Source organism: Crocuta crocuta, unplaced genomic scaffold (genome assembly GCF_008692635.1).
Source record: "Crocuta crocuta isolate KB4526 unplaced genomic scaffold, BGI_CrCroc_1.0 scaffold396, whole genome shotgun sequence".
NCBI lineage: Eukaryota > Metazoa > Chordata > Mammalia > Carnivora > Hyaenidae > Crocuta > Crocuta crocuta.
The window spans coordinates 3,110,792-3,133,703 of record NW_027533259.1 but is presented as its reverse complement, the minus strand read 5'-3'; the positions used below and the strand labels follow the sequence as shown (position 1 = coordinate 3,133,703).

The 22,912-nt window shown below is 37.2% G+C and overlaps 1 protein-coding gene across 4 annotated transcripts in view; it reads right to left on the bottom strand.

Annotated features, from left to right (window-relative positions):
* FBXL13 (F-box and leucine rich repeat protein 13) overlaps positions 1-22,912 on the bottom strand; it is a 194,568-nt gene that overhangs the window by 109,776 nt on the left and 61,880 nt on the right. For all 4 annotated transcript variants that reach the window (XM_077746953.1, XM_077746955.1, XM_077746956.1 and 1 more), the window contains exons 8-9: positions 6,044-6,139; positions 3,519-3,651 (exon numbers count right to left, since the gene is read on the bottom strand). In XM_077746953.1, the coding sequence (XP_077603079.1) occupies positions 3,519-3,651; positions 6,044-6,139 (229 nt within the window). The remainder of the gene's footprint in view (positions 1-3,518; positions 3,652-6,043; positions 6,140-22,912) is intronic.

Sequence of the window (22,912 nt, the reverse complement as noted above, 5' to 3'; positions counted from 1 at the left end):
AAATATCCAAAAACTTAAGACAGGGGCCCCTGGATAGCTCAGTTGGTTAGGCATCTGATCCTTGATTTCAGCTCAGGTCATGGTCTCACTTTTCATGAGATTGAGCCCCACATTGCCTCTGTGCTGATGATGTAGAGCCTGCTTGGGATTCTCTCCCTCTCTCTCTGTTCCTCCCCTGCTCACTTGCTCTCTCTCTCTCAAATAAATAAACTTAGAAAAAACCTTATGACAATATTTCGTCTGTCTTTGACCTCAGATAAAATATAAACGAAAGTATATATATATACACACACACACACTACATTCCAGTTAACATAGAGCATAATATTAGTTTCAGGTGTACAATACAATGATTCAACACTTCCATGCAATTCCCAGTGCTCGTCACGAGGGCGGTCCTTAAGCCCCATCATCTATTTAACCCAGTCTCTCCAACCTACTTCTCCTCTGAGAACCATCAGTTTGTTCTCTCTAATTAAGAATCTATTCTTAGTGTGCCTCTTTCTTTTTTTTTCTTCACTTGTTTGTTTTGTTTCTTAATTTCCACATGAATGAAATCATTATAGTATTTATCTTTCTGTGACTTATTTCACTTTGCATAATACTCTCTAGTTCCAACCATGTTGTTACAAATGGAAAGTTTTCATTCTCTTTTATGGCTGACTAATACTCCATTGTATACATGCTACTTTATCCATTCATCAGTCAATAGACACTTAGGCTGTTTCCACAGTTTGGCTCTTGCAGATAATGCTGCTATAAACTGGGTGGCTAGCACATTCAGGCTTACAATTATTTTGTTAACTCTTTATTACTAATAAACTAATAAATTCATTCAAGACAGCAAACTTAGCATATATTTCACCTTTCATCTCCTACCTAAATTCCGAGAAATGAGGTTTTTTAAAATTTATAATATCTCTGGAAAACAAAACAGGAGTGGTATTGGTGGATCAGAAATTAATAGTTCCTAAAAATCCAAAGGCAGACATGACCAGATTGAATGAGGAATAAGCAGGACATGGCTGCTGTAAAAGAAAAAGAAAAAAAAGGAATGGAATTATATCTCTATGAAGAGTATATCCCAAAAATAAAAGATGAGATAATAATAACACTATTCTCATTAAAAATATGAAAAAAAAGGGAGTAAAGAACAAGACAAGAACAAGATAAGATGCGTCCATATCCCTGCTACTGGAAAAAAGAAGGAGAAGAAGAAATAAAAGATATAAGACTAGGAATGAATGGAAGTAAATGATCTGCCTGTAAAACCCAAAAGAATCAACTGACAAACTATTAAAACCAAGAAGACACTTTAATATGTAATCAAATACAATGACATAAAACTATAGCTTTTTTTCAGTATCAGCAACCAGTCAGAATTATCCCACTTGGTATCTTTTCTTTATTTTTCTCTTTACAAAATTACAGATACAATTGAAACACCTTGTAAACCTCTTCCCCATTTCATTCAACTCTGTCCACCTCAAGAGGTAACCACTAACTTGCATTTGGAGTTTTCATTCCCATGCATGCTTTTTATATTTTCCTATATATGTGCGAGTGTTCTTAAGTATTATTATTTAAATTTTTTCAAAATGTAAAGTATACATTATTTTGCACATTGAAAGCTTGTATGCAAATGGTATTAGATTATATATGTCATTCTGCAACTTACTTTCACTCTTATATCTCTAGACTCATCCATGTTGGTATTTACATGTTTATGGCTTTCTTTCTCATTATCTGAAATCAGTATGGATGTACACTTTTCTAAATATATTTTTTTCCTCTCATTTCCAGAAAGATACATGGAGGCTGAAAAATGAACCTTAAAATACTTATGGGTTGGTGCACCTGAGTGGTTTAGTCATTGAGTGTCTGACTCTTGTTTTTGTTTCAGGTCATAACCTCATGGTTTGTGGGTTCACGCCGTTAGCACAGGTCTGCTTGGTATTCTCTCTCTCTCTCTTTCTCTCTGTCCTCCCCTACTCACACACTCTCTTTCTTTCAAAATAAAGAGACTTAAAAACATATATATATATCGGTTAATCCAATGGACTGAATGTGCCCTTGGCCAAATTCATATGTTGAAATCCTAGCCTCCTATGTGATGGTATCAGCAGGTAGGGCCTTCAGGAGGTAATTAAGGTAGAGCTTTCATGACTAGGATTAGTGCCTTTATACAAGGGACCCCAAAGATCTCTCTCTCCTTCTCTCTGCCATGTGAGGACCCAAAAAGATGACAATAGTCTACGACCTAGAAGAGAGCCCCGTCTAGAACCAGGCTGGCATTCTGATCTTGGATATCCAGCTTCCAGAACTGTGAGAAATAAGTTTCTGTACCCAGTCTATGAGACATTATTATGGCAGTTCAAACTGTCATATGTCACATGTGAAAGTACATGTCACAGTGAAAGTACAAAGCAGCTGGGAAAGCATTGGAAATAACCTCGATGTCCATCAAGAGGAAGAAAGTTAAATAAATTATGCTACATCCATAGTATGGAAAATGATCTTAATGATTTAAAAATAATTTAGTAGTTCTGCGTGGACTGACATGGAAAGATTTCCAGGGTATAAAAGAAAATATAAAACAATATGATCCTTTTCATATTAAAATTTTTAATTGTGTATTTTTAATCACACATATGTAAATGTATTTTAGAAAAACAGAAAACTAGGTGCGCCTGGGTGACTCAGTCGGTTAAGCATCTGACTTCAGCTCAGGTCACTATCTCGCAGTTTGTGGGTTCAAGCCTCATGTCAGGCTCTGTGCTGACAGCTCAGAGCCTGGAGCCTGGTTGGGAGTCTATGTCCTCCTATATCTCTGCCCCTCCCCTCCTTGTGCTTTGTCTCTCAAAAATAAAATAAAGACATTTAAAAAAAATTTTTTTAACCATAAAACTAATACCATTGAATACCTCTGAATAAGTTAATGGATTTCAGGGAGATATAGGGAGGTTTTTTTCTTTTACTGTCTATTGTAGAATTTTAAAATTGATAATATATTCTTATACTGTATTTTTTAGTAGGTAAATTGAAAATACATAGATAGACAAATGCTAGACCAAAAATAAAAGTGACCAATAAGAATGGATAAAGTACTGGAGTGCCTGGGTGGCTCAGTGAGTTAAGTGCCTGACTTGGTTTCAGTTCAGGTCATGATTTCATGGTTTCATGAGTTCGAGCCCTACATTGGGCTCTTGTGCTGGCAGTGCAGAGCCTGTTTGAGGTTCTCTTTCTCCCTCTCTCTCTGCTCCTACCCTGCTCACATGGTCTCTGTCTCTCTCAAAATAAATAAATACACTTTAAAAAAATAAGAATGGACAAAGCACCAACTCCCCATACAATCCAGTAAGAGCTGACTATACTATAAGCATTTTAAATGTTTTTAATTGACATTCTTATGGCCTAAGACCATAACTACAGTTTCTACTTTATTTTATATTTTTCTTTATATTTGTTTAATCAAAAAACAGAAAAGCAAGGCAAAGAGTTGTACTGAACATACTCACTGACAGATCTCAAGGTTTTCAAGCGGAGAATACAGCCATGAAAATTCAAGCGCAGCACATTTAGACGCCATCTTTGCAAAGTAGTCACTATATATTTATCTGTGATGATATTTTTTACTGTGGAAAAATCAATCTAAAAAGGATAAACAAAAAGCATTAAGAAGTGAGAAAGATCTTTTGCATGTAGAAATTTATAACATTTTTAAAGCATCAAGAAACATTTTTTTCATTTATTTGTTTTCATGGTCATTCTGGAGTTTAATTACAAACACATTTTTTCTTCATGGTCATTCCCAGGTTTAAGTACAAACAGATTCCAAATGTTCAGTCCAGGTCGACAGCTGGGGACAAGAGTCCCACATCTACCCTACAACAGAGTTGATTGTCTTAGAGTCGCCTGGTAGCCCCCCATCACCCCAGGTGAGCCCCAAGGCTGCTCCCCACTTCAGTGTCAATGAACTCCTCCTAGGTTCATTATTAATGTGTGCCTGCTTCCTTATTCATGAGCACAGACTATATGTTCAGTTCTTGACTACGGGAAAGACAATTCAGAGTGAGAGATTTATAGTGGCCTTTTCATACTCATCATTTAGAGGAGGGAGGTCTGGAGAGAAGGAAAGAGTGTACCTGGCTGATTGCATGTAAAATTGAAGAGCACAGAGGTGAAAAAAAAAAAAAAAAGCACAGAGGTTTATGTGAGCACTGAGTGCGAGGGGCAGTACCATAGTATTAATAATGTCTTTCAGCTACGAGGCTAGTTTATGAACTTCCAGTTTCTCACTGCCTTCTGAACAAAGTTATTCTTTGTGCTAAAATGTTTATTTTAGCTGTGCCACATTTGAGCACTCACAAATGAAGGCAAAACTAACAGGAGATGAAGGCGAACACAGAATTGTGGAAAGAGAAATGTGCTGAACGTAAAAAAAAAAACAAAAAAAAACAACAACTTGACTTCCTACCCGGGCTTTGTTCTTCGCTGACATATGCTCAGATTTTCTCCAGCTTCACCCGTTGAGGATTCTGGGCAGAAGGGCTAGCTTTTCCTGCCAGGCTTCTGCAGGATTTGTCCTGATCTTAAGATCATACATATTCTTTTTCTGACCATTTGGATTCTTTTCTTTTTTTTATTCTTTACAGGCTTTCCAAAGAAAAAAGTAACATCCCCAATCACATAAGAAGGAGATTTAGTACTTTAAACCAGTGATTCTCAAAGTATGGTCCTGGGACCAACAGCATTAGCATCACCCAGGAACTTGTCAGAAATTCAAATTCTCAAGCCCCACCCCAGACCTACTGAGTCAGAGACCCTGGGTTGGCAACCAGAGTCTGTTCTAACAGTCCCTTCAGATAATTCTGATGCAGTCTGAAGATTGAGTATCACTGCCTTAAGCTAAAAATAAACTTAAGAAAAGACTGTTAAATTTGGTAGCTAAGATGGGTTAGTTGAGACAGAAGCACGTTTTCTTCTTGCCACTGTGGCACAAGGTGAGAGCGGAAGCCAAGTGAAGCCAAGAATGGAATGTCAAGAGGTTGACTTGATTTAAGAGTGGCACCTTGTCAGCTCCTCTTAGTTTCTTCATTTAAGGTTGAGAATTTAGGTGGAATGGTTCCAGCCACCTATTCATAGGTTGGTCTGAGCACATGATGCTATAATATGCCCTTTGATCATTAGCAATTAAGGAGGGGTGGTAAAGTCATCTACTGACTGGACATTAGGTGACAGGGAAGATGTTGCCACCGTAACACTGGTCAATGGAATAAGTGATTACAGAGATTAAAGTATCATCCAGGAAAAAGAAAGGAGAAGTCATCAGGGACAATTTATGCTTATTTTTTATTATTGACTGAGACTACTCCCCAATGTCTCACTAGAATGAGAAACACAAACATATTCTAGGATACAAGAATAGCATAAAAATAGTACAATGATAAGAATAGTATAGAGGTTCCTGCCTAGAAATCTGTATTAGAAAATGCCTGAGTGTATGTGTGTCTGTGGGCATGCAAAAACACTAAGAATATCAAACAAGTTTTGTTTACATGTTGTATATTTTAGCCCTATTCCATGCTCAGTCTTTTTTTCCTTTACTCCATATTTTGTGCTATTTTGTCATGTTTTTTGAACCAATAACGGGGGCTGACATTTATTGAGTGCTGCCTACATGCCAGGCTTTATAATAAGCACTTTACATGCATTTCCTCAATTTATCTCTGCAGCATCCTGAGTGAGGCAATGTTAAGTCTAACTCAGATCTAATGGAGATTGATTTCAATCTAAAAATCATATTTGATTTATTTCTACCATTCAAATTAGAAAATACTGATAATTTCTTAAAATAGCATTATTATCTTTCTGTCTTTTCCTTTGGGCTTGTGCCTGGACAGAAGATAAATAAATGCACCTACTGTTTGTAGCCCTGTGGGGGGAGCAGGGGAAAAAGTAGCCCCTAGTACAGTTGGCTTTGTGGCAATCGGTTCTCCTTTAAGAATTAGAATAAAGACAGTCTCAGGTAGTGTCTACTTACAGCATTCCACAACGAGCCTGCTTGTGTCATCAACATCCAGGAGTGACAAACTTGACTACATATTATTTTATCTTTTAAACTGAGGTAGAAGAAAATCTAAACACAAAGAAGAGAAATACACAATTTTGAAAACTATGTGAATTTGGGTATAACTTGTCCATTTACCTTCCGTTGCTGTTGTTAAACAATGATAATATAATCCATATTGTAGTGGCAGAGGTTTAAGCGCTGGAATTTTATCTGAAGATAAGAATTTTATCTAAAGTACTAGAACTTATCTGATGATGCCTTTGATATAATGTAATCTTTATAATAGTCACAGAAGGATAGGGAAGAAGATAGGCAGATTTATTTTCTGATTGAAAGTGGCTTTCTGCAAGAAAATGAGTGATTTTTCTAAATAATAGCTGGTACATAGAAGACATTCAATGATTGCTTGCTGTCAACTGGATTCTTTTTAAAGAATTCCTAGGAAAAATCAAAAAACTCTTTTTGAATTCTATTTCTAGAGAAATGGTAGACTAGGAAATCTGCAACTACTCTTGATACAAAATATAAGTAAATGCTAAAACAAACCTTTTCAAAAATATTTTTTAATATTTTTTTAAATGTCAGCTTCATTGAGCTATAATTGGCATATAAAATTCAAGATATTTAAAGTATACATTGTGGTGATTTGATGTACATATACATAGTGAAAGGACTTCTCCCATCCAGTTAACTAACACATCCATCACCTTACATATTTATCTTTTTTCTTGTTGGTGAGAACATTTAAGTTTTACTCTCTTAGCAAATTTCAACTAAACAACATAATGTTATCAATTAAAACCACTATGTTTTACATCAGATCCTCAGAGGTTATACATCTTATAGCTGAAAGTTATATCCTCTGGCCACCATTTTCCTACTCTTTAAAACAAACATTCTTTAAAAACATACCTAAGTTTTTAAGACAGTAAGGAAAATATCCAGGCCCACAGTCTTTGTAAACCCAGACTCATAATAAGATGTTCAGGTATAGTTGCTCTAGCTAAGGGAACACTGGGGATCGTTGATGTTTTGCATACTAAATAGATTTAGACTTTATTGGTCATGCAGGGACAGAAAAAGTTACCAGGCTTGTACAGAGCTGGGAGTCCTAACTGAGTCAGAGAGATTAAGAGAAACAAAAGGAGTCAGAAAAGAGGAAAAAGAGAGACAGAAATCTAGCATTATTAAACTGACAGAATTAAACAACAACTACCTATTTGGTGAGGAAGATTTCCAAAGAATTTATAACCAATTTATAACTGGATATCAGATGGATTAGAATTTTATTATTTGTGGGGTCCAATTTAAGTTTATTACTTTTGTGATTGGATTTGATACATTCACATGCAAAGAGCCTCCAGCTTGGTGGTAACTCTGGGACATTTGGAAGAAATAAATATCATTTCTCCAAAGAGACACATCTTCAAACCATGCCTTATGGGATTCCTACAGATTTCTCCCCCCCCCCCCCAAAATGACCTTTCGATAAAAATTACAAACCATATGAGGGAAAAAAAGATCCAAGAGTCAAACAAAAGCAACAGCTTTATTAATCAAATTGTCAGATAGTGATTATGAAAACAGTTAAATGATGAAGAGTTAGAAAGAAAAATAAATTCCTGAGAAAAGCTGTTGTCAAAAAAAAGGCCTGGGCAGATTTTTAAAGATCCAAATAAAATTCATGGTAATTAAAAATATAATGGTTGAAATTAAAAACTCAATGGCAGATGAAACCCAGCTGATAAGAGAATTAGCAAACTGGAATATGTGTCAGAAAACATTATAGAGGACAAGGCATAGAAAGATAGAAGAAAAATGTAAAGGGAACTAAGAAACATTACATATACAAAAAGGTCCAACACTATATATCTTCATAGAATTTCTAGAAGGAAAGAACGGAGAGAATGGAATACAACCAAATTTTAAAAATACAACAGATAAAAATGCTCTAGAACTAATGAGAAGCAACAATTCTCATATTGAAGAAACAAAAGAAATCTTGGGTTACCTGGGTGGGTCAGTTGGTTAAGCATCTGACTTTTTCAGCTCAGGTCGTGATCTCAGGGTTGTGAGATCAAGCGTGAGCTTTGAGTCAGGTTCCACCCCCAGCATGGAACCTGTTTAAGATTCTCTTTCCCTCTCTCTAGAGCTGCCCTTCTGCACTTGTGTACACCCTCTCTCTCTTTAAAACAAAAAAATGTAAAAAAAAAAAAAGAAGAAGAAGAAGCAAAAGAAATTTCAAACAGGAAAACCAAAAAATACTATGGTATTGTAGTAAAATTGCAAAAGGCCAAAAGCTAAGGACAATCTTAAATTCAACCAGAGACAGATTACCTGAAAAGAATGCCACTTAACAACCACAGAAAGCACAAGTCAGCAGAAAATACTTAACAATCTCACTCAGACACCACATACAATAAATTACAACTCAAAGATGAAAATTAAGTAAAGACACTTGAAGACAAAGATGGAGTTTGCCTACAATAGACCCTTCACAAAAGAACTTCCAGGGGTGCCTGGGTGGCTTAGTGGGTTGAGCATCTGACTTTGGCTCAGGTCATGATCTCAAGGTTGGTGGGTTTGAGCCCCGTGTCGGGCTCTGTGCTGACAGCTCAGAGCCTGGAGCCTGCTTCAGATTCTGTGTCTCCCTCTCTCTTTGCCCCTCCCCTGTTTGTATCTCAAAAATAAATAAACATTAAAAAGAAAAAAAAAATTTTAAACAAAGTGGAATAAAAACACCAGCTAATACTAATATTCTAAGATTGAAGAGAGAGTAATCAGAATTTAAGTGTTTTAAATTGTAGTGATTATGAGGAAGAAAGTATGGGCCATAATTTACTTTAGGTAAATTTACTTCATTAAGGTAAATTCACGTGTTAAAAATATTTAAGAGAAACCACTGAAATAGTAGAAGTAGAATGCATATCTTCTAAAGCATGAAAATGGGAAAAGGGGAATAGGTTTTTTAAATTTAAAAAATAAAGTCAGGAAAGGAGAAAAGAAGCATATAAAAAAAGGGTAAATAGTGTAAAAGTCAAAGAGAAATATTAATCCAGGTATATCTAGTAACAGTAAATTTAACAAAATTCACTGGTTAAAAAAACAAAAATTATTCTTAATGATATTTTTGCTTTAGTGTTTTCCCTCTGATATGACTATAGCTATAAACTTTCTTTTCATCTTGTTCAGTGTTGTATTTTAGGTAGATTTTTTAAATATTAGATAATATTTATTCCCATTGTAATGAGAAAATTGAGGGTGAAAGACTATAAGAACCCCTCCATGTGACATGTAGACTGATGTGACAGAGTAGGAATTCAGGTCTATTTTTTTTAATTAGTTAATTTTTTTAATTGAAGTATAGTTGACATACAATGATATATTAGTTTCAGGTGCTCACCAGCAATTTGACAACTCTATACATTATGCTGTACTCACCACAAGTATAGCTACCGTCTGTCACCATACACACTATTACAATACCATTGACTACATTCTCTATACTGTACCTTTCATTCCTATCACTTACTCATTCCATAACTGGAAGCCAATACACCCCCCTCCCCTTCATCTATTTTTCCCATCCCCCATGCCCTCCCCTCTGTTGACCATCAGTTTTCTGTATTTATGAGTGAGTTTCTGCCTTTTGTTTGTTTTGTTGTTTAGATTCTACACTTAAGTGAAATTATATGGTATTTGTCTTTCTCTGTCTAATTTCTTTCTTTTAGCATAATACCCTCTAGGTCAATCTATGTTGTCCCACATGGTAATATTTCATTCTTTTTTATGGCCAAATAATATTTCATTGTTTATATATACCACATCTTCCTTATCCATTCATCTTTCAGTGGACATTTAGGTTGCTTCCATATTTTGACTATTGTAAATAATACTGCAGTAAGCATAAGGGTTCATATATCTTTTTTGAATTAGTAATTTCATTGGTAAATACCCAGTAGTGAAATTACTGGATCATTTGGTATTTCTAATTTTAATTTTTTGAGAAGCCTCCATACTGTTTTCCACAGTGGCTGCATCAATTTACATTCCCACCAACAGTATGTTCCTTTTTCTTCACTTCTTTGCCAACATTTGTTATTTCTTGTCTTTTTGATTTTAGCAATTCTGACTGGCATAGATGAAACATAATTGCAGGTTTGATTTGTATTTCCCTTATGATTAGTGATGTTGAGCATCTTTTCATGTGTCTCTTGGCCATCTGGATATCTTCTTTGGAGAAAATCTGTTTGGTCCTCTGCCCATTTTTAAGTTAGATTACTTTTTTTTTTTTTTTGATTTTGACTATGACTTCCAGTACTAGGTTGAATAAAAGTGGTAAGAATGGATATCCTTGTCTTTTTCCTAATTTTAGAGGAAAATCTCTCAGATTTTCACCACTGAGTATGATGTTAGCTATGAGTTTGTCATATATGGCCTTTGTTATGTTGCGGAATGTTCCCTCTAAACCCACTTTGTTGAGTTTTTATCATGAACAGATGTTGAATTTTGTCAAATGCTGTTTCTACATCTATTCAGATGATTATATGATTTTTATAAAACCTTCATTTTGTTGATGTGGTGTACATACTCATTGATTTGCAAATATTAAACCATACTTGCATCCCCAGAATAAATCCTATTTGATTGTGTTGAATATCCTTTTACTGTATTATTGAATTTGGTTTGCTAATATATTATTGAGGTTTCTTAGGATCTATGTTCATCAAGAATAGTGGCCTGTAGTTTTCTTTTTTTTCCCCTTTGATTTTATATCAGAGTAATGCTGGCCTTGTGGAATGTATTGAAAGTTTTCCTTCCCCTTCAATTTTTGGAATAGCTTGAGAATAGATCGGGGCACCGGGCTGGCTCAGTTGGTTAAGCAGCTCAGGTCATGATCTCCCAGTTCGTGGGTTTGAGCCCCACATCAGGCTCTGTGCTGACAGCTCAGAGCCTGGAGTCTGCTTCAGATTCTGTGACTCTCTCTCTCTCCGACCCTCCCCCACTCACACTCTTGTGTGTGTCTCTCTCTCAAAAATGAAGAAACATTAAAAAAAAACAACTTTAAAGGGACGCCTGGGTGGCTTAGGCGGTTAAGCGTCCGACTTTCGCTTAGGTCATGATCTCGCGGTTTGTGGGTTCGAGCCCCGCGTCGGGCTCTGCCAGCTCGGAGCCTGGAGTCTATTTCAGAGTTTGTATCTCCCTCTCTCTCTGACCCTCCCCTGCTCACGCTGTCTCTCTCTCTCTCTCTCTCTCCTAGAAATAAATAAAAATATTTTTTACAAAACTTAGAAAGAATAGATGTTAGCTCTTCTTTAAATGTTTGGTAGAATTCACATATGAAGCCATCTGGTCCTGCACTTTTGTTTCTTGAGAGGGTTTTTTGTTACAGATTCAATTTTGTTACCAGTAATTGGTCTGTTCGAATTCTCTATTTCTTCCTGATTCAGTTTTGGAAGATTTTATATTGCTAGAAATTTACCCATTTCTTCTTGGCTGTCTAATTTCTTGGCATGTAACTTTTTTTTAATCTTTGTATTTCTGTTTCCACTTTCCTTTCTGATTTTATTTATTTCAGTTCTTTCTCTTTTTTTCTTGGTGAACCTGGCTAACAGATAATTTTATCTTTTCAAAGAATGAGCTCTGGTTTCATTCATCTTTTGTATTGTTTTTTAGTCTCTATTTTATTTATCTCTATTCTGATTTTTATCATTTCCTTCCTTCTACTAACTTTGTGCTTTCTTCTTTTTCTAGTTTCTTTAGATAAAAAGTTAGATTGCTTATTTGACATTTTTCTTGTATATCTCTACACTTCCCTCTTGGACCTGCTTTCTCCGCATCCCAAAGATTTTGGACCATTGTGTTTTCATTTTCATTTGTTTCCATGTGTTTTTAAATTTCTTCTTTGATTTTTTTATTGACCCATTGATTGCTTAGTAGCATACTGTTTACCTTCTGTGTATTTATGTATTTCCCATTTTTTTCTTGTAAATGATTTCTAGTTTGATACTGCTGTGTTGGAAAATATGCATAGTATGATTTCTATCTTCTTAAATTTACTAAGACTTATTTTGTGGCCTAATATATGATCTATCCTGGAGAATGTTCTATGTGCACTTGAAAACAATGTGTATTCTGTTGTTTTTGACAGAATGCACTGCAAATATCTGTTAAGTCCATCTAGTCTAATGTGTCGTTCAAAGACACCATTTTAGTATTGATTTTCTCTCTGGATGATCTATCCATTAATGTAAATGGGGTGTTAAAGTCCCCTACCATTATTGTGTTACCATTAATTTTCTCCTTTACGTCTGTTAATATTTACTATACAAGGTAAATATTTAGGTGCTTCAATGTTGGGTGCATAGATATTTATAACTGTTATATCCTCTTATTGGATTGATTTATTGCTGGAAGATTTTTAAAGCTTATCTGACAAAGAGGGTCACTATATTATAAATAAAGGGAACAATTCAAACAGTTCATTACAGATTTATAACAATTCTAAATGTGTAAGCCTCCAGTAACAGCCACAAAGATACAAGGAGAAATTGACAAATCCACAGTCATGATAAAAAATTATATCAAAGATCTCAATTACTGATAAATCAATGTGAGGAAATAAATCTTCCCTGAATTTCTCAATGCTTCTATAAAAAATCTTTAGCCTCTGGATGCACAGAAATCTATATGATATACAGGTAATGTTTTGCATTCACTTCCTCTATACTTTTCTTTCCATATACCATGGGGATTAGATCTGTAACTATTTGTCCACTCGTCTAGTTTATTTCTCTGATCCAAAAGGTAGTAACTCTTCTCTTGTTTCCCCAAGAAGGTCAAATGATTATAGTTTGGCCTTCTCCTTAGATCAAGCTCCCAAGATGCCAGGAAGATTCCCTAGTAATTTACATATAAAAGAGATATGTGTCCCAGGCAGGACCTTGAAGATATCTCTGTGTCATAAAAGCAGGAGACACTGGGGCTTAGTTAACCTTTGGAGAGATATATTTATAAGAGGTCCTGTCTCCCTGTTTTACTTAAAAGGATCTATACGATTATACTGAACCCACCCGGATGCTCAAGGATAAACTCACGACCTCCAGTCTTAACCACATCCGCAAAGACTCTTTTTGCCATTTAAGATAACATAGTCACAGGTTCTGAGGATTAGGACATGGATATCTTTGGGGACTATTATTCTGCCTACCATACTATGTAAGGAAATCATAAACACTGAATTTAAGAGAGCAGTTACTTCTAGCAAGGGAAGACAATGAAGTAAGGCTTTAATTGTATTTGTTAAACTTTATTTCTTAAGCTGTATAGTGATAACACAAGTGTTCACCATATTTCTTTGCATGTCTAAAATATTTTAATAACCTCACTTTTGAATTAAATATCCAGGAATAAGTTTCCCTAAGGAGGTGAAAAACACTGAAAACTACAAAACATTACTAAAAGAAGTTAAAGAAGACCTAACTAAATGGAAAGACATTCCATATTCATAGACTAGAAGATATAATACAAATAACAACAAATGGAATTAAATCAGAATTTGAAGTCTGCCCATGGACAAATAAATACCAAACAAATAGGCCCAGAAAGTTTTTAGGAGAGTATCCTACCAAATATCCAAGGAATATGTAATGCTCCCTATAGAATATTAAGATGTCAGTATATCCCAAAGTGATCTGTAGATTCAATGCAACCCTATGAAAACTCCAATAGACGTTTTTTTCAGAAATGAAAAAGCCAATTTTCAGATTCATATGGAATTGCTAAGGGCCCCCAATAGCTAAACAGTTTTCAAAAAGAAATTAATGTTGGTGGACCCACAGATCATAATTTTAAAACTTACCACAAAGCTACAATAATCAAAATAGCATGATACTGGAATAAGGATAGACACAAAGACAAATGTAATCAGACTGAGGATCCAGAAATAAACCTATGCATCTACAGCCAATTGATTTTTGACACAGATGCCAAGACCATTCGATGGGGCAAAGACAGTCTCTTCAACAAATGATGCTGGATAACAACAAATGGACAAGTGGATATCCAAATGCAAAACAACGAATTTGGATACTCATCTCATACCATATGCTAAATAAACTCAAAATGGATCAACAGACTCAATACAAGAACTAAAAACTATAAAACTCTTAGAAGAAAACATAGGGGTAAATCTTTATAAACTTGGGTTTGGCAAGGGATTCTTAGATATGACACCAAAAGCTGGGATGCCTGGGTAACTCAGTCGGTTAAGCATCCAACTCAGTTTTAGTTCAGGTTGTTACCTCATGGTTTGTCAGTTGGAATCCTGCATGGAGCTCTGTGCTGACAATGTGGAGCCTGCTTAGGATTCTCTCTCTCCCTCTCTCTCTGGCCCTCCCTTGCTTGTGTTCTCTCTCTCTCTCTCTCAAAGTAAATAAACTTAAAAAAATTCTTTTTAAGATATGACACCAAAAGCATGATCAATGTAGGAAAAAGTAAATTATATTTCATCAAAATTTAAAACCTTTGTGCATCAAAGGACTTTATCAAGAAAGCACAAACTTTACCTTTTATCTGTGTGTACCATGAAGGAAAAAAATATGTCACCAATTAAGTCAGTTATTGAAATAGCCAGGAAGCACTGGAAAGGTACTATGGTAGGTCAGATGGCCTGAAAACTATACTTAAGCAGTTTTATACATGAACTGCACTTGTATATTTCTTAAGAAAGAAGAAGCATTATGACAAGGCCTATGCTCAGAGGTAAAAGCAACTTGGAAAGGAGAAGTAGCAACACAGAATGGCTGTAGAAAAGGACTAAATTTCTGAGAGTATAAGAGATAGAAGAACAGAGGACTTGTGAAAGAGTTGTGTAAGAACAACTTCAAAGAGGGAGGAGGGCGGGAAGTAAGGCTTGAAGAACAGCAAACCATATAGAACCCATGAATACATAAAGTCAATAAAGGGAGCACCTCCAAATACCCCAACATACAGGCAGGGGACACAAAGCACAGCTGCTCAGAGTGTGGACTAAGACTTTATTCACTGGGCCTTTATTCCTGAGTCATCACTACTCCTTGGAAGGTTACTTTCTTAGTTTTCTAAGGCTGCTGTAACAAATTAGCACAACCTGGGTGGCTTAAAACAACAGAAATGTATTCTGTCACAGTTTTGGAGGCCAGAAGTCTGAAATCGGGGTCAGCTGAGCCATGTTCCCTTTGGAGACTCAAGGGTAGGATCTTTCCTTGACCCTCCCTAACTTCTGATGGTTACCAGCATTCTTTGGCTTATAGCTACATCACTCTGATCTTTGCCTCTGTTATCACATGGCCTTCCCTCCTATGTGAATCTGTATCTGAATTTCCCTGTCCTTTCTCTTATGTCAGTCATTAGACTTAGGACCCATGTGACCTCATCATAGCCATTAGATATATTTGGAATACATCAAATTCCTAATAATTTTATATTCTGAGGTTCTGGTTGGACATGAATTTTGAGGGGATATACTCAATCCAATACAGTTTGAATCTGTTTGATTCTCCTTTGAATCTGTTGACTCATCTGCAAAATTAAGTTCTTTGATGAGGTAGTCTCTCAAGATCTATTCAGTACTGAAAATTTTGTATTACTTTTATGATTTGTGGCCAGATAGTCAAAACTAGCCTCCTAATTGTATTGCCACTGTGTAATCTTTAATGTCACATTTAAAAGGTTTATTTTTCCCATCATGTGATTAATTACTTTCAGCTATGAATTTTAACAGTATATTATATATAATCCAAAGAAAGTCTACACCTAATTAGATTGCACCCATCATCTAGATGCACATTCTTGCATAACTGGAGACACATTTTCGTCCAAAAGGCACACCTACATTCTGGCTTATATTGTAGAGAAGAAAGGAGCTATTTGAAGAAGACCACATAATGCCTTTCCAATATGTAGGGAGTCATTAATTTAATCACAAGTGCACTTAATACTCATTCTTAAGCACCTACTCTATAATAATCATACCTCACTAATTCCATGGAACTTTTCCCAGAAATATTTATAAGGCAGGTGTTCCACATCTCAGTGAGGAATAATCTTTTGCAAAGAATTTAAGTGCAATTACCATGCACCTACAGTTTCTCCTAAGGAGTCATGCCATTGTTACATAATATATATTGAGAGTTTAAAAACCTTCATATGTACTTGCCCTTGGAAAAACCAGGACATAATTCCACAGGGAGCGCAGGCTGTCGCCAGCATGGAAACCTGGGAAGAACATCAGGACAAGCGTGTGTGGATTCCTAATCTGATTCCACAGATAATTACATGGTTATTCTATGCAAGACATTCTGACCCCCAAAAAACTGGGAATAGGTGATACCAAAGAAAAGGGGAAGTTTTAAGAAAACTGTACACCACTGAAACTGCACTTAATTATGAAGTATGAGGCGACTCAATCATACTGTTCAGTATGTATCCGTTTCCACTGTTTCCACAGTTGCCACTGTGCCAGACGGAATTTGGATCTTTAGGAGAAGGAAGAGCATCTAGTAGTCTGGGAACAAATAATGAAGTGAGCAAGGGGAATGAAAGACCACATCACAAGAGAAATGGAGGCATGTAGTACAGAGATAAAAAAGGAGAGAAGAATTTTTACCCCTAACAAAAGGGAAAGAACAAAACAAAAAGAATTCACCAATGCAAGAAAGCCTGCTGACGCCCCTAAGGGATTGAAACAGGTCGTGATGGTATGTGATCCCAGCTAAGAAATATCAAGGCGGCTACAAGAAGAGTCATCCTGGAGTCTGAGACTTTTCACACTTCCTGCCCTCTTCTCAGTCCTTCTGACTCATATGAGAGTAGCTGACCCCCTTGGAAGAGACCAGGAATGGCTCTTGGGGTCGGGTGACCATACTGACCACACACTGTCGCACCAAGAGCACAGCAGGTATTTTCATTTTGACCTCAAATGATAGAACCAGGATCCCTGGGAGAAAATCAGCAGCTGACAGTTTCTAGCTTTATCTAAGCCAAGGCCTCTAGGCTAGACCCTGGCTTACACAAAGATGCCATGATTTTAAGATTGTGTCATTCTCCGCTCTCCAGAACAAGCATGTTCCAAAGGAAAAGAATTTACAGTGTTTGTGGTGAGCACTAAATATATTCTGTAAGTCCCTGTGGTGTTAGATTGATTGGTATCAGCACATGTGTTCCACACAAGAGAAGGGGGAAAGATTAAGGGGGAGCTAAGGGGGAGAAGACTGACTTGGAAGGGTGCCCATCCGCAGACTATGATAGAACATTGGGTGTGTTACTGAGGGGATACAGACTTGGGGTGGAGAAGCCTGTTAAGAGATGAACTTCCTTCTACCACAAAAATTCCAAGATTTTGTAGCTCCTTTCCTCCAAGATTGCCTGGATGGTAATTCATTTCACGTGGGAGTATTGCTGTAAGAACAGTGAAAACCAGACAAGAATAAATCCAGACACTATTGGCACAGGACAAAAAAAAGTTACAGTATAAATCTTCTAAATGAGACACAGTTTGTGCATCACAGAGTTATGTGATAGTGTGCACCATCAAATCACAGCAATATCGTCTTAGCAACTGGATAGCACTTAGTTTACAAAAATGCTTTTACGCATGTACTAGCCGTGTCATTCTGCAAGGACTCGCTATTAGTGAGTTGTGTAACTGAGAGACCGTACCTTAAAGTTGGAGAAATGGAAAACATCCTTTCTCTTGATAGAAAATAAGATATAATAAAAATTAAAAGTTCAGTTTTGATCCACTATACATAATGTGCCAAAGCCTATATCACACACTCAGGTACGTCTGATCTTCTGGCAAGGAACAAAAAAGAATGATGGAAAGGCGGGAGAACATGGATCCCTTCCTCTTTCTAAAGCCATTAAGTAGGGCCGACAAAGTAGGCCTCTACATGGTATGCGGGTGATAGCTTCTCCTAAAGGAGGGTTTCCACTTAGGAGGGCTCTCCAGTGCTGATGTCCACACTTCTTTGGAGGAGGTAAGCATCCAAGTGAGGCCGGAGAGAGGGGTTTGGGCTGGGCAGGGGGAAGGGGCATGATATGGAATTCGGAGCCCCAAGAGTAGAGTGTGAGTAGACCAGTTTGCATGGGGATTGGAACCCAAGTGCACAGGTAGTGGTCTAGTCAATGAGTGGTGACCCCGGGGGGAGATAAAGCAGGTGGGGGAGAGGTGGAGGTTGAATTTAGTGGTATCAGAAGCTCATCTACTCATGAGATAAAGAAGTGGCCTGAGGGGCGCCTGGGTGGCTTAGTCGGTTAAGCGTCCGACTTTCGCTTAGGTCATGATCTCACGGTTCGTGGGTTCGAGCCCCGTGTCGGGCTCTGTGCTGGCTGCCAGCTCAGAGCCTGGAGCCTGTTTCAGTCTGTGACTCCCTCTCTCTCTGACCCTCCCCTGCTTACGCTGTCTCTCTCTCTCTCCTAGAAATAAATAAAAAACATTAAAAAAAAAAAAAGAAGTGGCCTGAGTGGAATGTCAAAAATTAAAAGAGCTTAAGGGGGTTATTTGCATAGGAAAGAAGGCTATGCTAATGGGAGATGAGTACGTACAGGGAGAGGGTAAATAGATCAAATAAATAAAAATATTAGCAAACTGGGAGCTAGGTTCTCACTCTAGGGCAAGAATGTTACAAGTATGGAAAGAAAGAAAACTACAATTGAGTAGTGTTAGATTGGAATTGTGGTATCAGTGGGAAATTGTAGTTTTCAATGTATACAACTGGATAGATAGGTGAGGCCAAGTGTGGGAAAACCCTGCCTCGAAGCTCATGGAGGATGAATTCTTGAACCAAACAAGGTTCTGTTTGCAAGAATGAGGGGAGGGACTGACTGTTAAGTAGCCAGAATCCTGCCAGTCACTGCCCAATAGATCATCAGAGTAGGGAGCAAATACTTTCCGCTCCAGGATGCTTTCACCAATTCTTTGACTTCCTGGGTGTTACCCACCAGCCTGTTGTAACCTAGAGTGATGCTCTAGACTAAGAGTCTGCAAACTCTTTCTGAAAAGGACCAAATAGTAAATATTTTAGACTTTGTGGATCTCGAGGCAAGGTTGTAAACTCTTTGAGCAACTGTTCACCAAAAGATGAATGGTTTTTATTTGTTTTGTTTTGCTTTTTCACATTTTATATTTGAAAATGTAAAAAACTATTCTTAGTTCAGGGTCAATACAAAAACAGCCTCCCTCAGTCCATAGTTTGCCAACCCTGCTGTGGACACACCCATTGCCAGCATGCCTGTGGTGGGCCCAGCTTGGTTGCTTTCCAAATTCTTTTTTTTTTTTTAATAGTTTATTGTCAAGTTGGTTTNTGCTACACATGGCCAGATTTCATTGTTTCTCATTGCCATGTAGTATTCCATGGTATAGATAAACCACATCTTCTTGATCCATTCATCTGTTGATGGACACTTAAGCTCTTTCCAAGTTTTGGTTATTGTTGAGAGTGCTGCTGTGAACATTGGGGTACATGTGCCCTTATGCATCAGCACTCCTGTATCCCTTGGGTAAATTCCAAGCAGTGCTATTGCTGGGTCATAGGGGAGTTCTATTGTTAATTTTTTTGAGGAACCTCCACACTGTTGTCCAGAGGGGCTGCATCAGTTTACATTCCCACCATCAGTGTAGGAGGGTACCCTTTTCTCCACGTCCTCGCCAGCATCTAGAGTTCTCTGATTTGTTCATTTTAGCCACTCTGACTGGCGTGAGGTGGTATCTCAGTGTGGTTTTGATTTGTATTTCCCTGATGATGAGTGACACCGAGCATCGTTTCATGTGTCTGTTGGCCATCTGGATGTCCTCTTTGGAGAAGTGTCTGTTCATGTCTTCTGCCCATTTCTTCACTGGATTATTTGTTTTTCAGGTGTGGAGTTTGGTGAGTTCCTTATAGACTTTGGATACTAGCCCTTTATCCGACATGTCGATATGTCATTTGCAACTATCTTTTCCCATTCCGTCGGTTGCCTATTAGTTTTTTTGATTGTTTCCTTTGCCGTGCAGAAGCTTTTTATCTTGATTAGTTCCCTCCAAATCCTTAATCTGCTAGATCGATGGCATCTGCAAGAATCCTGGGGCAAGCCAAACTCTTAAGCCCACTCCCTTCTTGTCATCCCTGTCCTGAGGGCACCCTATGTCCTAAAACACTCATTTCATCTGAACAAATAGAGCCAAATTTAAGGACAAAAAATAAAAACCTCCAAAAGATCTTTTTGGCAACACTGTATTTGCATCGGAAGGGCCAGTTTTCACAATTCCCAGAGATTAAAAGTAGAGTTCTTGGGGTGCCTGGGTGCCTCAGTGGATCCAACTCTTGATATCAGCTCAGTCATAAACTCATGGTTTGTTGAGTTCAAACCTTGCATCAGGCTCCATGCTGGCAGTGAAGAGCCTGCTTGAGATTCTGTCTCTCCCTCTCTCTGTCTGTCCCTCACTTGCTCCCTGTCTCTCTCAAAAATAAATAAACACTAAAAAAAAAAAGAGTAGAGTTCTGTTAGAATGTGAATGTATGTCAACATTCACTAGTAATTTAGGTCACTGTAGGCAGTTTGGGCATAAGTGTTTTTAAATGTCAGAGTACACCTCTTGGGTCCATTCCACCATTGACTGTATACCAGTGGGAGGGTTTAGTATTGGTTTGGTACTACTTTAGTCGTGTTCGGTATTGGTAGGCTCATTCACAAACATTATAGCTTGTATCAACTCTATACCCCTCATACAAATCAGGAAGATCAGAGAGCTTAAATTACCTGCCATAGATTATACAGTGTCTCAGCTTGGGCTGTGACAACAAAATGCCATAGACTGGGTGACTTAAATAACAGATATTTATTTGTCACAGTTCTGGAGACAAGAAAGCCCAAGATCAAGGTAGTGACAGATTTGGTTCTTAGTAAGGGCTCTCTTCCTGGCTTGTAGACAGCTGCCTTCTCACTGTGTCCTCGCATGGCTGATATAGGAAGCTCTGGGGTTTCTTCCTCTTCTTCCAAGGGCAGTAATTCCTCTATAGGGCCCAATACTCATGACTTCATCTAAACCGAATCACCTCTCCAACACTCCACTTCCTAATACCATCTCATTGAGGGCTAATGCTTCAATGTATTTAAAAATTTTTTTAAAGTTTATTTATTTTGAGAGTGAAAGAGGGCATATGCACAAGTAAGGGAGGGGCGGAGAGCAAGCGAGAGACAGAATCCCAAGCAGGCCCCTCACTGCCAGCGCAGAGCCTGACACAGGGCTCAAACTCACAAACCACGAGATCATAACCTGAGCTGAGATCAAGCCTCGGACACTTAACCGACTGAGCCAACCAGGAGCCCCAATGCTTCAACATATTAATTTGGTAGGGGTACAAACATTCAGTCCATAACACACAGTTATCCAGAGCTGGGATTCAGACTCTGGTTTTCTACATACAGGATTCATTTCCCTACACAATTTCTATAATTTACACTATTCTAGAATAGCAGATTGTTGCTGCCTGACTGCCATCCTGCCAAGAATAGAATGAATTTATTTATTTATAAAGCACCTTTCAACATAAAATTCCATCTTCACCATATAAACTGTATTTTGAACATTTTCCCAAATGCTCATAATTATGGGACATTTTTCAATCATAAACTACTTGACAGTATATAATGATGAAATTCTCGATTTTGCTGACAAATTCTCCTAAGAGATAATCATGTCAAAATTCTGCAAACACCCATTTATTTGAAGACTAAAGTTGTTCAAAAGTAAACCTCAGTTGTATAATGAAGTCATTCACTTCACCCAAAATAAAACTGAAACTTTGACCAGTACAAGGTCAAGTTTTTTGCTCCTTGTTTAAACTAACCATTCCTTTTTGCACAACATCTAATGTCAAAAAATATAACAACACTTTCACTTCTAAATAGTTAGAGGAAAATTTAACCACATCCCATTAGAAATAGAACTCCTAAGAGTAAAACACCTAACAGTTAAACAATCTGCTTCCATGGCTAAGTTGCGTGTTCTGTTTAACTTATTCTTTAAATATTTTAAGTAATAATACAACACCTGAACTATTCTTAGCAATTATCTTGCTCTGCTTACCCAAAATAGGACATTTTATAAAAGGGCTTTGGGGTTTATTCTTTTCCCCTTAAGTTTATTTATTTATTTTGAGAGAGAGAGAGAGAGGAAGGGGCAGAAAGAGAGGGAGATAGAGAATCTTAAGCAGGCTCCACACTGTCAGCACAGAGCCTGACACGGGGCCCCATCCCACAAACTGTGAGATTATGACTCGAGCCAAAACCAAGAGTCGGCTGTTTAACTGGCTGAGCCACCCAGGTGTCTCACAAAGTTATTTTTGTTTTTAATGCAGTATTTATGCTGCACAAAATGGTAGATATTCTAAAAATTCTTTTCATGTAGATAGAGCTTAAAAGAAAAATAATAAATACATTAATGTCTAAGTTTTTCACTCTATATTTCCCCCTAATTTAAACTTATTGTCAAAAAAGATGTATGATCTCTAGAAGACGGTATCCTAAAAACAATTCTACTATGTTTCCCAAGTGCCACTATAACTCAGAATACTATTTTGGATTAATTAATAAGTTCCATTTAGGTCTGAGCCATGGTGGTTATAGCCCAGCATACAATCATTGGATCCCAAGGACACAAAAAGCAATCTTTCTATAAATGGTCCTTAAAATATTAAAAAACACTTTGTAGGGAAAAAATGATTGCATGGCCAAAATAAGTGTGGGAAATTCTGGTCAAAACAAAGTAAAACATTATGAAGCATCTAAGCATCTAAAGAAAGAAAGAAATTTATA